This window comes from Triplophysa dalaica, chromosome 18 (assembly GCF_015846415.1).
Source record: "Triplophysa dalaica isolate WHDGS20190420 chromosome 18, ASM1584641v1, whole genome shotgun sequence".
NCBI lineage: Eukaryota > Metazoa > Chordata > Actinopteri > Cypriniformes > Nemacheilidae > Triplophysa > Triplophysa dalaica.
The window spans coordinates 15771695-15788658 of NC_079559.1; the positions used below are offsets into that span (position 1 = coordinate 15771695).

General features: G+C 37.9%; 2 protein-coding genes across 2 annotated transcripts; both read left to right on the forward strand.

The window, feature by feature from the left end:
- The first annotated feature begins 347 nt into the window (after positions 1-347).
- mapkapk2b (MAPK activated protein kinase 2b) lies at positions 348-6787 on the forward strand. Its single transcript, XM_056729666.1, has 10 exons — positions 348-740; positions 1806-1945; positions 2078-2142; positions 2230-2309; positions 5513-5639; positions 5719-5794; positions 5878-6002; positions 6103-6188; positions 6274-6354; positions 6491-6787. The coding sequence occupies exons 1-10, from the start codon at positions 474-476 to the stop codon at positions 6629-6631; spliced, it is 1188 nt and encodes a 395-aa protein (XP_056585644.1). The 5' UTR covers positions 348-473; the 3' UTR covers positions 6632-6787.
- A 5457-nt stretch (positions 6788-12244) lies between these two features.
- Positions 12245-14426, forward strand: fmodb (fibromodulin b). Its single transcript, XM_056729743.1, has 2 exons — positions 12245-13175; positions 14275-14426. The coding sequence occupies exons 1-2, from the start codon at positions 12245-12247 to the stop codon at positions 14424-14426; spliced, it is 1083 nt and encodes a 360-aa protein (XP_056585721.1).
- Positions 14427-16964: the final 2538 nt, after the last annotated feature.

Consider the following 16964-nt stretch of genomic DNA (forward strand, 5'->3'; position numbering starts at 1 on the left):
AATGATTTTTTTGACCGAGGTTAATGTCAGAAGCGGAACAGTGTATCAATTATTATTATTTTTCTTGGTGTCACAATAATATCATCATTAATTTTAAGTTGTCACTGTCGCAGAATAGAGGAATGAAGAAATAATAGCTACTTTTACTCACTGGTTTATTATTTAAAATGCGTTCCTAAATTAATTAGGAGGAAGCTATCACGATAAATTATTCATGTATTTATTGTGTGGTAAGGTGCATGCCCTGAAGAAAATCCGGTGGGCATTGCGTGTCATGTTACTTTTAAGTTAAAAGCAAAAACCAGCCTATATATAATATATAAATAGATCACATCGAAGCAATTTCATACTGCTTACAGCCTTTAAGTGGTAGGCTATAGGTGAATGTCTGATGGGAGCAAAAGTATTCCAGTCCTGTTAATTGGATCCTTTTAAAATCCGTTAAGCGGCTCTACAGAAGTCTTTTCTGTAGCATGGAAAGACGCAAACACTCCATCAATATGTTAGATGATACGGAGAGTAAAAATGATTCAGCGATTTCCGATGAGCAGCGAGTGATTCAGCGTCAGCAGATGGACAGCGCGACTCAAGAGTGTCCGCCGCCGAAAGCCACAGCGAAGATAAAAAAGACTGTCCTAACAGAAGAGTACAAGTTTACGGAACAGGTGCTCGGACTAGGCATTAACGGCAAAGTCTGGGCGATTTTACAAAAGAAAAGTGGACAGAAATATGCTTTAAAGGTATTTATTCGTCATGGTTTCAAATTAAAAATGAATTGCATTCATACATTAAGAAATCTCTCTCTCTCTCTCTCTCTCTCTCTCTCTCTCTCTCAATACACACAAATCTTTTCTTGTTTTCTTTGAGTGAGCATTGGGTTTTAAAGTGAGAGTCATAAGGCATTGGAGGCATTGGCTTTTCGAAGGGGAGCAGTCTGGCATTCCTGGAAGTTTATTTGTTCACCCTAAACTTGACATCTGTTGTTGCGTTCTCAATGTAAACTAAGATTAACCTAAAAATCTAAACTAAAGCATTTTGTTGGGCACAATTTAAAATATCAAATGTATTTGTATTGTGCATTTCAAAACACAATCCAACATAATAATGCAGCTTGCAAGTGAGGCAAATATGTTAATGTGCAGGGAGGGAACCCACAGGGTCCCTCCATTTTATTCATCCAGATTATTTTCTTCTGAACATTAATACTAATCCTGCAGTGTTTTTTCCCTAAACTTCTCTCTGTTCTTATCTTTTGAGTTAATGCCATTAAAATGACTTCACAGGATGTTTGATGTTCATCTGGATCATAACCAAAATCAGATTTACTTGCCAAAACATGTTTGTTTCTGGAATTTACAGTAACAGTAGTACAATGGAATGTGGGAAAACACAGTAGAAGCGTAAAAGAAGAGAGTATCTATAATTAGATTGCACATACAATCTGTAAAGAACTGGGCACAGTTACACTATTTAAGCAGTATTCATCATTTTTACATAATTTAATGATCCTCATGTTGTTTAAAACCAGTATATGACTTTTCTTATGTTGAGAACAAAAGAATAAATTCTAAGAAATGTGTCCATAAAATGAACAGTGGTGTTTGTTTACCAACGTTCTTGAAAGTATTTCCTTATTTTGTATGTAGGGCAGAAGAAAGTCTCACATCGCTCTCCTCTCTTTCTCATGCTCTCTCTGTGTCCTTTCATCTTTAGCTAATGCACAATTACATAACATTGATACATCTAGAGTAGACCATCTAAAAGGGTTTTATTTGATTAGTGTGCTCTTGTTCACCCACTCTCAGATGCTGCAGGACACCCCTAAAGCAAGACGAGAAGTAGAGCTTCACTGCAGGGCATCGGCCTGTCCATGTATTGTAGAAATTGCAGATGTCTTTGATAATTTCTACCAAGGAAAAAAGTGTTTGCTTCTCATCATGGAGTGGTAAATTTTGATTTAACCTCTCACTTCCACCCTTTGTGATTTTTTTGTTAGCCATCCTGTTTTGTAGTTTACCAGACATGTATAACATTTATGACTTGGCCCCCGAATTTAATTATTTTATTTTTTAAACAGTATGGAGGGTGGAGAACTCTTTCGCCGCATACAGGAGCACGGTGATCAAGGTTTTACTGAAAGAGGTACAGCTCACTTCGGTATTACCTTTCATCCTTACTCTTAAATTTTTGTATTTATTATGTCTTCATTTTTTTGTTCACCAAGTGTAGAAGCCTCTGAAATAATGAGGAGTATTGGAGAAGCTGTTGAGTTTCTGCATGGTTTTAACATTGCACACAGAGACCTCAAGGTGAGCTATACTGTACATCTTATATTAGGAAACAGCATTACATATTGATGTAAACATAAAAATACATATAAATATATATTTGTCACAATCATGAAAAAAACAGGCATTGCTTGGCAGGCAATGCAGCAGATAAGTTGATAGTTTTATTGAAAAGCGACACAGTAACAAAGAGACACGAAATCAAATGATCCAAGACAACAGAGAGAACATGTATCAAACACAACGGCCGTTTCTCAATTCCAAAAACGCAAATAACAGACTTGTGTTCTCGTGGAGACTGGTCTTGCGAGGCCGCCTCCGAAGAACAAGCTCGGCAGCAATGACGTCTAGTAGGCTTCTTAAATGGGGTTCGGTACTTCGATGCACCCTCGATGAGTATTTTAAATTGGAACCGTCCTTTGATGTTTGATGATGACAGAGACCCAGAACACGAGGATGCAAGATTGCAGAAGAACGCATATTGAGAAACAGCCAACAACTGACAAAGAACAAAGGAACACTAGCACTGTGTCTGAAACCACTCCCTCGTTCACTCCTTCACTATTCCCTATAGGCCTATAGACATTCGTGGCATTAACAGATTATTAACATCGGATGCAAACTCAAAATAAGAGTGCACTGTGGGTAAAAATAGTGAACGAATGTAGAGAATGAAGTAGTTCACTCAGGATTCGGACAATACTACAAAATGGATGACACCCGACTATATAGGAGATAGGGAGCGGTTTCAGACACATCTTAAGCGTGAATTATAGTCGTGCATAGGATCTACGCCGTAACCTATGGCGTAGTTTACGCAGAGCCGCATGACCTACACCGTAGCCTGACACGCACCTCTCCAAAAATGTAACAATGCGTCAACTCAACACGGACCCTACGTGGAGCGGAAGCGCTGGGATTGGTCTGTTTTAACCCCTCCCCTAGGTAAAATAACCTATGCGATAGAGTCATGTTTACTCAAACATATGTAAAATTTATGTGCTTCTGTATTAAACATCTCAAATCTGCAAGAAAAGTTACTATTTACTTGCCGCTATCAATGCTAATGCTTTAAAACGAGCTGCTTCTTCTACGGCTCTTGTCTTGGTTACACAAGCAACACGCGCGTGGACACTGACGCCTAGTGGTCATTGCCTTTCGCACGGACAACAACGTAGAATTATAAATGAAAACTGACATGTAGGCTAAGGAGTAGGTCCTACGCAGAACTAAAAATCAGGCTTTAGGCTTTATATACACTGAGAACCAGAGGAATTGAGAGAGAGAGTCGCGTCATCTCCGTTGACTCTAATGGAACAGTTTTGTTCACAGCATTGGCGGTTCATGGAGGCTCTCAATAGTTCCCGGAAGTAACTAGAAATGCATGGAGCTGGGGGGCAACTTTTAACCCATTTAAAGAAACAAGTCATTTAATGAATATAAAAATATAAAAATGAAAGAAATATAGCATTTAAAGAGATAACATAACTTCCTGGAACTATGTGCCATGAATCATGACACACAAAAATTTTGGCGCAACTCTTTCAATGGCTCTGCTGAGAACTATCAAGGTAACAAGACACACCACGGAAAATAATCAACGAGAGCCCAATGACCAAAAGAACTACACAAGAAAAAGAAAATCAAAATACAAACTAAAAGTCCTAAACAAACAGGGGAACACTGACAGACAATAATAATACATATACAGTTCATCCTAAAAGTATTCACAGCGCTTAACTTTTTCCACATTTCGTTATGTTACAGCCCTTTTCCAAAATTCTACAAACAACACCCCATAATGACAACGTGAAAGAAGTTTGTTTGAAAAAATTAAAAACGAAAAAAGCACATGTTCATTAGTATTCACAGCCTTTGCCATGACACTTCTGTTTCCACTGATCTTCCCTGAGATGTGTTTACAAATTGATTGGAGTCCACCTGTGTTATATTCAGTTGATTGGACATGATTTGGAGAGGCACACACCTGTCTATATAAGGTCGCACTGTTAACAGTGCATGTCAGAGCACAAACAAAGCCATGAAGTCCAAAGAATGTCTGTCGCATTCCGAGACAGGATTGTATTGAGGCACAGATCTGGGGAAGGGTACAGAGAAATGTCTGCAGCATTGAAGGTCCCAATGAGCACAGTAGCCTCCATTATCCGTAAATGGAAGAAGTTTGGAATCACCAGGACTCTGCCTAGGCACATGACACCCCGCCTGAAGGACTCTCAGACCATGAGAAACAAAATTCTCTGGTCTGATGAAACATTGATTGAACTCTTTGGCCTGAATGGCAAGCGTCATGTCTGGAGGAAAACCGGCAACGCTCATCACCTGGCCAATACCATCCCTACAGTGAAACATGGTGGCAGCATCATGTTGTGGGGATGTTTTTCAGTGGCAGGAACTGGGAGACTAGTCAGGATCGAGGGAAAGATGAATACAGCAATGTACAGAAATATCTTAGATGAAAACCTGCTCCAGAGCGCTCTGGACCTCAGACTGGGGCGAAGATTCATCTTCCAACAGGACAATCACCATAAGCACACAGCCAAGATGACATTGTAGTGGTTACAGGACAACTCTATGAATGTCCTTAAGTGGCTCAGCCAGAGCCCAGACTTGAACCCCATTGAACATCTATGGAGAGATCTGAAAATGGCTGTGCACTGACGCTCACCATTCAACATGATGGAGTTTGGGAGGTCCTGCAAAGAAGAATGGGAGAAACTGCCCTTAAATAGGTGTCACAAGCTTGTAGCCTCATTCTCAAAAAGACTTGAGGCTGTAATTGGTGCCAAAGGTGCTTCAACCAAGTATTGAGCAAAGGCTGTGAATACTTATGTACATGTGCTTTTTTTGTTTTTTTATTTTTTATAAATTTGCAAAGATTTCAAACAAACTTCTTTCATGTTGTCATTATGGTGTATGGTTTGTAGAATTTTGAAGAAAATATTGAATTGAATCCATTTTTGGATAAGGCTGTAACATAAAAATGAATAATTCCCAGATGCACTGAACATATAGGGGCGCACAGTACATTAAACATGTGTAAGAGTTAAAATAAAATATTTAAGGTTCTGAAACTTTGAAACAACAAGGTTTCTCTAAATCTTACTGTGAAAATACATAACTATAATGCTCATCATGAAGCTATCATGCATACAAACAAAATATTTATCATTTTGAATTAACATTCATTCTTCTCTAACCAATAGCCAGAGAATTTGCTGTACACATCGAAGCATCCTGATGCCCAGCTCAAGCTCACAGACTTTGGATTTGCCAAAGAAACCACAACAAACAAATGCTTGACAACCCCATGCTACACACCGTACTATGTGGGTAAGCAGGCAAGTCACAGTCACTGAACTTCCTAAGTATGATGATACAACACAGTTAAAATATTTGTTTCTATTTTAAGCCCCAGAGGTGCTTGGTCCAGAGAAATATGATAAGTCATGCGATATGTGGTCATTAGGAGTCATCATGTACCTTCTGTGAGTGCAAACATTCAATATGACCCAAGTGCATATTCTTATGTGTTTTATCACAATCAACATTTTTCTATTTCTCATGGTAGGTTATGTGGATATCCACCATTCTACTCAAACCATGGTTTGCCAATCTCCCCAGGAATGAGATCTCGCATAAGGAACGGCCAGTATGAATTTTCTATGCCTGAATGGTCAGCAGTATCAGAGGAAGGTGATTTTTAGGATGTTTTTAACCTCATTTGAGCTCACAAACCCCATTATTAAAAACCGTTATGTAGCCTTCAATTCATATCACTGTTTTCAATTTAAAGCCAAGCAGCTCATTCGCCAATTACTGAAAACTGATCCAACGGAGAGAATGACCATCACAGAGTTCATGAACCATTCTTGGATTAATGTGAGAATTAAAATGTAACTCAGGATAATTCTTAACAAAATTTAACTGGATGTCTAATCCGGATATTTTTTCTGGATATGTACAGAAATCACTAACTGTCCCTCAGACGCATTTACACACAAGTAAAGTTCTTAAAGAAGAGAGTCATGTGTGGGAAAAGGTCAAGGTAAATCCAAAAGAACATTCAAATATTTATTAAAAAAAATCAAATTTTATTTGGTTAGTATGGTGTCTATCAGTATAATATGGTAAATGTCATACATGTCAAATTTTGTTGTTGAGTTTGGTGTGTAAATCCACAGGAGGAGATGACTAATGCCCTTGCAACCATAAGAGTGGACTATGAACAAATAAGGATCAAAGCCATCATAGACTCATCCAATCCCCTTCTGGCAAAGAGAAGAAAGAGAATGAGAACGACAACCACAAAAGAGGCAGCTTAATAAAAAAGACATGTTATTTTGTGGCTCCTTTAAAACTCTGAAAGATCAGATGTTTTGAACATGAAAACATTTAGCCTTTTCATGACTTGTTGTTTATAATTCAAGTTCTGCCCCAAGTAAGGGAAAATGTACAGGCAGCCAGTTGTGATCGCAGAAAGAAGCTCCGACAGTGTGATCAGGACTCAAGGTGAAGAGGAGTGTCTTGCATCACACTGAAGGGGCTTATTTTGCGATAAAAGCAGGCTGCTTGTACATTATCCTGCTAATTATACGGGTACTTACCACATGAGAAAAGAACTGGACATGAAATGTGAATTTGAAATATTTTTTGAAAATATATATATTTGAAAGCTATTTTTTATCGAATGCACACCTTCTGCGAAGAAAAGCCATTTTACTTTCGGTTTTAAGTTAAGAAACGACGTTCATATGTCATGAACAGGCAATTTGGTTATTAAAAGTATTAAAAGATAAATTTATATTTAATTTGTCAAAAAAAAACTGTCAAAATGATTTGCTACATCCGTGTTACCTTGCGTTATTAATTTTGAAAGGTTGTTATCTGGGAATAACAAACCTGCAAATGTCTCGACTGGCCAATCAGAAACAAGCATTCCAACAAGACGTATAATAACTACATTATTGCATAGAATAATGTATTTGTCTTGAGAGATGTTGAAATATTCTTTAAGAGATATTGCCTCTGGAAACCTTGAAGTCTCTCAGAATTTTTCTATACTGAATAAATTGAATAAACTGTATGTTTATTGATTGTCCATGTTTATGTTTAGAAATGTATTGCAAATTTTTTTTCTCAAGAATAACATACTACATAATTCTTCAATTTTGGTTATAAGTTGTTGGTTAAACATACTGCAGCATCCAGTTAAAACACTTCTCGTGATTTTGTGTATCCTGTCTCAAAAGCAGCGGTTACTAACAAGGTGCTAAAAACGACTACAGCCTTTGGTGGGGACGTCATATTGCACATATGAGTTTGACAAATAATGGAACAGCAGTTTGAGGCTTAGTGGTAGTAATGCTGCTTATAGCCTCCTGATAGCTAATTTACTTTTGCTAGTAAAAATGTTTTGTTAATTTGTAAAGATTATCTTGGTAGACAAAACGTGTAATCTTGATGAACCTTTGGTAAATGCAATCCTCCAAAAGTTTATGGTAGAAATTCATTGGCTTTTGGTCGAGGGAATCAGTGTTATGAACGACTCACGAGTCAAGTGCAGGTTGCTGAATCTTTATTAATATCCCCGGAAGGGAACAAACAACAGAAGATCTTGACAAGAGATAGCGATCAGAGGGAAAAAACGGGAACTTGGCGAAGTCACAAAAAAGGCTCGAGAGCGGGGCCAAAAAACAAGGGACTCCTCTCAGAAGTGAGAAATAGCAAGGGAGATCAGTCAAGGTAATCCATGCAAAGGAAGAGATAAATCCGCCCAACGAGGGCCAACAAAAATCCTCCTGCTGATGGCAGGTAAAGGAACGTAAATCCACCCACGAGGGCCAAGGGAAATCCACCCGCTGAAGGCAGGCAAAATGAACGTGCACCCGCCGACGAGGTCCAGGATCCTCCCACCGTAAAGGTTCCTTGGGATGAGAGAAAGTCACTCTCAGTGGTTCTGACGAAGTCCCTGGAGCACAGATCGATTCCCTAGGAGGTTGAGGTGAGTTCCCTTGAGAATGGAAATGAGTCCCTGGATTCCAGGAGTGTAGTCAGTGAGCAAGACAGAGGTAGGTACTTGGTGCGGTCACTCAGTTCAGGAGCCTAGACAAGACAAATGGTTACTGACTTGTAGATCAGCCAGGGCAGGGCAGGGCAGGGCAGGGCAGGGCAGGGCAGGGCAGGATAGAACCAGACAAGGCTGGGCTGGGCTGGGCTGGGCTGGGCTGGGCTGGGACGGGACGGGACAACCCTGGGTGAAGACCAAAACGGACTGACACAGAACACAAGAAACACTGGGAATATAAAGGAGAACCCACGGGGAGAAAATGGGGAACAGCTGGAGAAAAGAGCGGGAAAATCAGAAACCCAGGTGAATCAAAGAACATAGTAACGAGGAAATTAACGAGGTAACAAGAGGGCGGGTTAAACGAGTAATTCAGACACATGGCAAGAAGAACAAAGGACAGAGAAAGAAAAAACACCACAAGTAATACGCCCGAGACCCAACAACCAGTGCAGTACTAACTTCCAGGTTGGCCTACACGTCATCCCTGCACCACCCTATTAGTGAAGCAATTGTGGTTTGTGGGTTCGTCTCTCCACATACTGATGAATAAAAGTATACCTTGAACGTTTGGATAGAAGTGTCTGCAAGATGCATACATGTATTACACTCTAGTAAACAAATGCTTTATATTGATTGATTACCCAACAATAGTCTTGTAATTTTTATTGTGTACTAGAGCTTTACATCACCATACTATGGGCTACAATATACAACATACATAGAGTACATAGCAATAACAAATGTATGCATTAACCCTCCATGACCTTAGGTCTGCACTGCCATTAATTACATAGATGTTTGCACATTCCCTCCTGACACATGAATGAGATGTTTTTTTTTCTGATAATTGTAGCTTTATTACTAGAATAATACAGCAGTTAGATTAACACCTTCCATTTATAAAGCATTTTAAAAACATATGGGTTTCTAATAGTGAGCCTTTAATTATCAGAATTGGACAAGGAGAGAACCCAAGGCAGCTTGACATGAAAACATTAATTTATTTACAAGAACACAAAACAAAGACCCACGAGGGGTATTACAACACAACAGTGGAATATAATAACAGAGACAAAACAGGAACTTAGACTACCTAAACTAGACACTTGCCTACCTAATTAAACACTTGACAAAACTACGCACCGACATAACTGCACCGACATAACTAGAGCGACCAAACTAGAGCGACCAAACTAGAGCGACCAAACTAGAGCGACCAAACTACAGCGACCAAACTACAGCGACCAAACTACAGCGACCAAACTACAGCGACCAAACTACAGCGACCAAACTACAGCGACCAAACTACAGCGACCAAACTACAGCGACCAAACTACAGCGACCAAACTACAGCGACCAAACTACAGCGACCAAACTACAGCGACCAAACTACAGCGACCAAACTAGACAATACCTTACAGCACAAACCACAGGAACAGGTCATGAAGTCTTGCAGACACAGAACCAAACGAATCGAACTCCCACAAGACAGAAAACACCAGGGGATAATATATGGAACCAAATCAAGAGGGGAACAGGTGCGGGGTATGAAATCATTAACAATCAATAATGAGAAAACGAGGGGGCGGGGACAAAGACGAGACAGGAGGACACATGGCACGTCAAACAAGCACAGACACACTTGAAGACTATCATGACCCTGCCACAAAGCTTGGAAAGCATGACAATGAGAGGCAGGATCATGACATTAATAGCTTAACTTTTTCTCTGTCATACTTATTTACTGTAATATCCAAAGATTTGATTTATTTTCCTGTAAAAAGCTTAATTTTATTATGCATTCTGTTTTTTTTTATAATTAAGGGACATTTACTTCTTTTTTTACATTCAGAAAGTTGCAGATGCAATATAGCAGAGACAGCGAATGACTTGATCTTAGTCGGATTAGAGTTAAAAATGAGGATGTACTTTGGTTTTCTCCATTTTGTGATTTCAATTAATTACATGTTGAACTGAGATCCATACAAAGACTGGATGCATGACCCCATCATACACTCACACACTTATCCTGTGTTAGATAATGATAGGGCAGTGGTCCCGTCCTGACAGATGTATGAAGTAGGGCGGTTAAAATGCAGATGTTTTGCCTTCACAAACATGGCACTTATATTCACACAGCCTTAGGCCAAAACACAGGAAAACATGCAAGTGTGTGGAATTAGACAAAGGTTCACTGTATACATTAGGCTGTACAGTGAAGACATCGGTGCTGTGCTTCTGTACCGTTTTACTGACCTGAGATTGATAAATGAATACAAGCTAAGGAGACAACATAAAAGGTAGGGTTTCATATGCATGTGAATGTATGTCTCACAATTAGAGGGTGAATGTAGTAAAATGTTGAATGCATGTGGAATTCATTTAAGGAACGCAAAGTCTGTTTGCCTTGAGATGTAATTTATTTAATTCATTTTATAGTCCTGATTCTTGAATACAGCTGGGAAATGTGTCCAATATATAGCATTTTTTATTCTTTCCCCATATTTTTCAGTATTTCCCTCAGTGACAGAGACACACACATAAGGACAGGGACTGCTAAAAAATAGTATTTATTTAATCTTTTTTTATCATAAAAGCAAATATTTTTAGGTTAATTAAACATTTGATTTAAAGGTAGTTTTGTTGTACTTACCGTGACAGAGTTTTGTCTTTCGTTGTGTTGCAACAAATCTTTTTTCTCTGTTCTTTCTTTTTGATTATATATCAGTTTTTTTTATTAATTGATACATAATTATGTTTATACAAATAAGAAAAAAAAAATTGTTAATTTTGTTAGTTTTTTTAAGGATTTCTATTTCTAAATTACTTTACATGTGCATTTATTCATTTGGCATCTTATTCATTATTCATTTGAATCTTAATTTGGAAAAATAGTTATCATCTTGCAATTATTGACTATCAGATTATTCTTTAAAACTAATATTTTTTATGATTCTGATTTCTGTATTTTAATGTGTTAATGTGAAGAAACCATTAATCCATAAATATGACAAAATCCTTTAGTAAAAGTGTAATAAGTAAATTTAAACAGGGATTAAACGAAGACAGATTTTGGAATCTGTTCCAAAAAAGTGACGTTGTTGCCAGCACTGAGAGCTGAATGAATCAATCTTCATATCTGTAACATTCCCTCAAGCAAAACACTCTTTTCTCATCTTCGAAACCTTTGGTGTTGGACAAAGGACGTAAAGAAAAAAAACATACTTGCCCAGACCTGAGAGAATTTGCATGACAACTTGATATATGTTCTAACTACAACTATGTACGCAGACATGAAACATGGTGTCTGGATAAGCTTTGCACGTGTCTATTGGGTAGGCCTATAGTTGTTCATAAAAAAAATCTTAAAATTGTATGTCTCCTATCAAATACAAAGCGGTTCAAAAAGTCTCAAAAATATTTATAATATTATATATTTTAAATACACGAAAGTTTGAAATAAAGGAATGTTGTGAAATGTTGTAAAATTAAGGTGATGTGTTAAAATTAAATTGTTTCTAAGTTAAATTATTGCAAAAAAAGTTTGCCCATTTTATCTTAGTGTTAACTAAACACTATATTTTCTTGCTTAAATTAAAGAACATCTTACCTTTATGGCAGGAACATTCTCAAATTATACTGAATAACATCAGCATGCTTTGCACAAACTTGTGGAGCTCATGACATCTTAAGTGCATGCTGTCATTTAAACAAAAGAGGGACATTCCAAAAAAAGCTAAGGAAAGCTTAACTTTGTCAGTTATTATCAATCTGTCAAGTTTCACTTCAAATGTATTCAAATGAATATTAAGTTATAGAAGATTGCAAAAGATGAATTCACTATATATGTATATTTTCTTTAGTAACAATGAGAGGCTGGATTGTACTGTTATTGCTGGCAAAGCTTGTCAATGTATCCACGACACAATCAAGCAGCTCCCTGACCTGGTTAAATTACCTGCGCAACCGGGCCTACAGTCACGGCTACGGCCGAAGTCACAGTCAGGCCTCCCTGTCTGCAGAGGATGAATCTTCCCAGCTTGAGTGTCCGTTGGAGTGTGACTGCCCTTCGATGTACCGCTACGCCATGTACTGCAACAACCGCAACCTACAGCACGTGCCATTTGTCCCATCTCGCATCAAATACGTCTACCTGCAAAATAACCAGATCACAGGCATCACCAACGAGGTGTTTGACAATGCCTTGAATTTATCTTGGATCAGCCTCCACTCGAATAAACTGAGTTCCGACAAGATCAGTGATAAAGTCTTTGCAAAACTGCCAAACCTAGTGCGTCTCTTTTTACACAACAACAACCTCAGCCGTTTTCCAAAAGGTTTGCCGTGCTCCCTGCGTGTGTTACACTTAAACCACAACAATATCTCTGTGGTGCCAGCTGATTCTTTCCATGGCATGAGCAACCTGACGGCCCTGCATCTCCAAATGAATCCCATTGAAGATCTTGGCAATGCTCTTGATGGGCTGCCATCCTTGACAGTTCTAGACTTGCGTGGGAACAGATTGAGGAAGATTCCAGATCGTCTACCGCTAAAGTTAAGTCAACTCTACCTCGAGTACAACCATATATCTAGCGTGCCTGCTGGCTTTCTGAACGACCGACCTGAGCTACGCTTTGTACGGCTGTCGCACAACCAGCTCACCAATGGTGGTATACCAGCCAATGTTTTCAATGTCAGCACACTTGTGGAACTTGATTTGTCTTTCAACAAGTTGGAGAGGATTCCCACTATCAGCACAAGTCTAGAGAATCTCTATCTACAGGCCAACAAGATCACAGGTAATGTTAGACAACAAAATCTTACAAATGAATATTATAGCCTATATATTGCTGCTGTCCTTAATATGAAACGTTGTACGTCTATATTTTGTGATTTTATTTTTTTGGCAGAAATTATTATTTTTATTAGTCACGCTCTATGTTTATCACTGAATTTTCAAAACATCAAACCAATACAAAAGTATTAAATTTATTTCAATTAAATTGGCTTTACAAGTCGTTATTTTAAATTCTGTGCAGTAATAAGTTGCTTTAAATAATAAAAAAAGTTATTATTTATTTGTATTTACAATTGTAAGCCAATCAAAAAATTATTTTGTAATAATGTATTTGAATACAATATTTTACACACTGAATATTCATATCCATGGGGAAAGACTAATGCTTTGTTAAAATGTATTTACCCATACATTTAAATTCTGTCATCATGTGTCTCCTCGTGTCACATCAAACCTGTATGACTTTCATTCTTCTGCAGAAAACATAAGATATTCCAAATAATGTTGGTAACCGAAAAGCAGCGATATCTTTTGACTTTTTTGTGTCCATATAATATAATTCAATGGGTGCCACCGCTGTTCGGATACAAACTTTCTTCAAAATATCTTCTTTTGTGTTCTGCAAAATAAAAAAAGTCGTACAGGTTACCATGTTTTCAAACTCAGCCGAATTTAATCTATATTTGATGAAGCCAGAAAAGCAGAAGGTGGGGACACTTTTGAAAGAAGAGACACAAATAAACCTTAAACGTCATGACTTTGATCATGTCACATTTAAATGTTTGAAGCGGAGCAGTTTTATCCTGCTTGATAAGTGCACAAGATGGTGCCGGTGAAGCCAGAGTAATACAACACTGTCAAGTTGTTTTGGGTTAACAAAGTGCTCAGCAATGTAAAGAGGATCTATCATATCGCTGATGTATTATTTTCTTCCTTTTTATCAAAAAAACATTTTCGACCATTTTTGCTGGCCAAAATTCCTCCCTTTCCCATACAGTATTTTACAACACATACATACTTCCGAGTCTGGCAACCTTAAAAGCTCACCGGCGCCATCTTATGCAGCTAGCGAATAACGCATGCTTTTTCTGCATTCTCAGAATTTTCGTTGAGCAGTTTCTGCAGAGTTGTGGACAGGAACAATTATTCCAATCTGCGTGTACTGCGTCTGGATGCCAACAAAATAAGCCCTCAGGACATCCCCACTGAAGCTGTACTCTGTCTGCGCCTGGCTACCAACGTTGACGTGTAGGCCTGGGATATACTGCTGTCAAATATGAATTGCCAAACACAACCCCATTTACCTTGATTGTGATTATCTTACAATATGCTAATGGTCGTTTAAACAATGTGGCATAAGAAATGGCATACTGTACATCACTGAAATGTCATCTGTGTTGTTTTCTGTAACATTCTATATATATATATGAAATGAACATATAAAGAAATTTCTGAGCATGTAGTAACATGTAATGATTATTTGCATGAGATGAAAGTGTATGTCAAGCAATAAGTGGCGTATGACTATATTTTAAACTCGAATTCAAATGTCCTTGTGTATTCATTGTGATCACAGGGTTGTTTTAGAAGATAAAAATGATCTTTCTTTAATTACAAAATCATAAAATAAAAATATGATTATGTATCTTGGTAAAGGTATTGGTCAGATAATGGTGTGGGGTTGGGAAACTTTGGGTCTCTGTTTGAGCAATATATATTTTTTTTAAATTACTTGTACTGAGATGGCAATTATACATTTTTGTTTTGAAAGGTTAATAATATAAATCCCTAAACCAAGGAACATTTTCAAGATCTAGGGTACACCATTTCTCACAAATAAATGATAAATTGCAATGAAAAATGCAATAAAGAACTAAGAAAATGTTTTTGAAGCATCAGTAAATCATTGGGTTGCTTTTATGCAGTCATTAAATCAGTAGTCTATGTTGATGTTAATCTGTGTGTTTATAGTTGTAATCCCATGCATAGCCTATTCATTAGGTTTTATAAAGAACGTTGACCTTCTGTGAATGCTCTCAGGGGAGCTGTTACCACTATCCAGTGTTTCTCAACCTGGGGGGAACGCAGACCCCTAGTGGTATGCGCATGCATCAAAGTGCTCTTGTGAACGCACACCATTGACTGACAAGACAGAATAGAACATATTGATCAAAGTCTTTTATATTGTTTTATATTGTCGTCACTTCATAAAAATTTAATTATCCACTATGAGCGGATGGACCAGTTTAAAAATGTCTTTAGTACTTTTCTGGACCTTGACAACAACTATAACCATTATGTCTATGAGGAGATCTGGAATCTCTCAGATGTCACCTAAATATCTTTATTTATGCTCCGCAGACGCCAGGAGGTCTCAAAACATGTTTAACGGCATGCAGGCTAGTAAAAAAAATTCTGGGATGAACTTTCTAAGTGAGTAAAGCTGCGTGTGTTATAAGAATTAGGGTGTACTTAAGGATCCAGGATACAGATATCTGCGCTCATAACAGCGCTCATTTGCTGCGTCCCAATTCTCCAATTTAAACTATGCACTGAAAGTATGTACTGTTTTTGTAATGGAAATGTACATACATTTTAGTGCGTAGCTAGCAAAAAAATATGTACGCACTGGGAGACACTGACAGGAAGCAGAAGTGGCTGTTGTTGGCGAGACAACATTGTGGCCTTTACATGTCACACACATCATAATACAGCTCTTATTTCCATTAAGGTATTTATTAATTCATTATTTTGTATTTAATGTTGAATGTATACTTACATTTGTTTATTTAGTGATGCATTAGTTATACAATTAATTAATGCAGTGGAGCATCACTTAACTCTGCCTACTCTTGGTGAGTTTTGGGTTATATTAGCCCCTAGAGTGTGCATCGTTCTGCACTTCAAATTTCTACCAGAAGTAGTAGACCATCCGGGAGTCTTTGGAATACTCTTTTCAACATACTACGATTTGGGACATATTAATTTTACATTCGAAACCTATTCAGGAAGTGTAGGATGCGGATTGGGACGTGGCAAGCGACTGATTTCACACTAATTTCACCGCCATGGTGAAATCGAAAGCAAGGAAGAGGTGGGAAGAAAACCGGAAGGACAGAAAGACTGCATTGGTTGGACAACCAACCTGTAGTTATTAAAACAATTTATGATTTTAAAGATACAGTTTGTTACAATTGTGCAGTAAAATATCCCAAAAGCACTAGGCCAGTGATATATTTTTTTTCAGCAGAGTAGGCTACTTACAATATCTCAAATGTTTCCAACTACTTGTAAATCATAAGAAAATTTCCATGCAGTTGCCTGTCAATCGCGTCATAGCCGTGTTACCGTTTGTTACCATCTTTACTGACATGGAAACCGCATGACAACAGTGTGGGTACGTTCAAAATAACTTTTGCAATGATTGATTTGAACACTTATAACTAGTGTTATCCCACCATTGATTGTAACATCTTTTTTAATGCATCATTTGTTTATTTGTCACATACACTCGATGGTCGCCCAAAACCATTGCAGTCTATCTGTCCTTCCGGTTTTCTTCCCACCTCTGCCTCGCTTTCGATTTCAAAATGGCAGCGGAGTGAAATAAGTCTATAGTAGAAGAAACAAGGTGAACGGAGTATCAAACTCAACATATCACATAATTTAAAGGAGTGATTTAACGCTGTTTCATGCATTCTGACTTCTTTACAATGTTGAACGTGTTGGCGTCTCATGCTTAACATGGTCAACTTGGTAAAAAAAAGTTGGACGTATGACATATTATTTC

Coding starts and splice junctions, on each gene's coding strand:
- mapkapk2b (XM_056729666.1), top strand. CDS start 474: ATGGAAAGACGCAAACACTCCATCAATATGTTAGATGATACGGAGAGT. Junction 741..1,805: donor GACAGAAATATGCTTTAAAG/GTATTTATTCGT, acceptor ACCCACTCTCAG/ATGCTGCAGGACACCCCTAA. Junction 2,310..5,512: donor TTGCACACAGAGACCTCAAG/GTGAGCTATACT, acceptor TCTAACCAATAG/CCAGAGAATTTGCTGTACAC.
- fmodb (XM_056729743.1), top strand. CDS start 12,245: ATGAGAGGCTGGATTGTACTGTTATTGCTGGCAAAGCTTGTCAATGTA. Junction 13,176..14,274: donor ACAGGCCAACAAGATCACAG/GTAATGTTAGAC, acceptor CTGCATTCTCAG/AATTTTCGTTGAGCAGTTTC.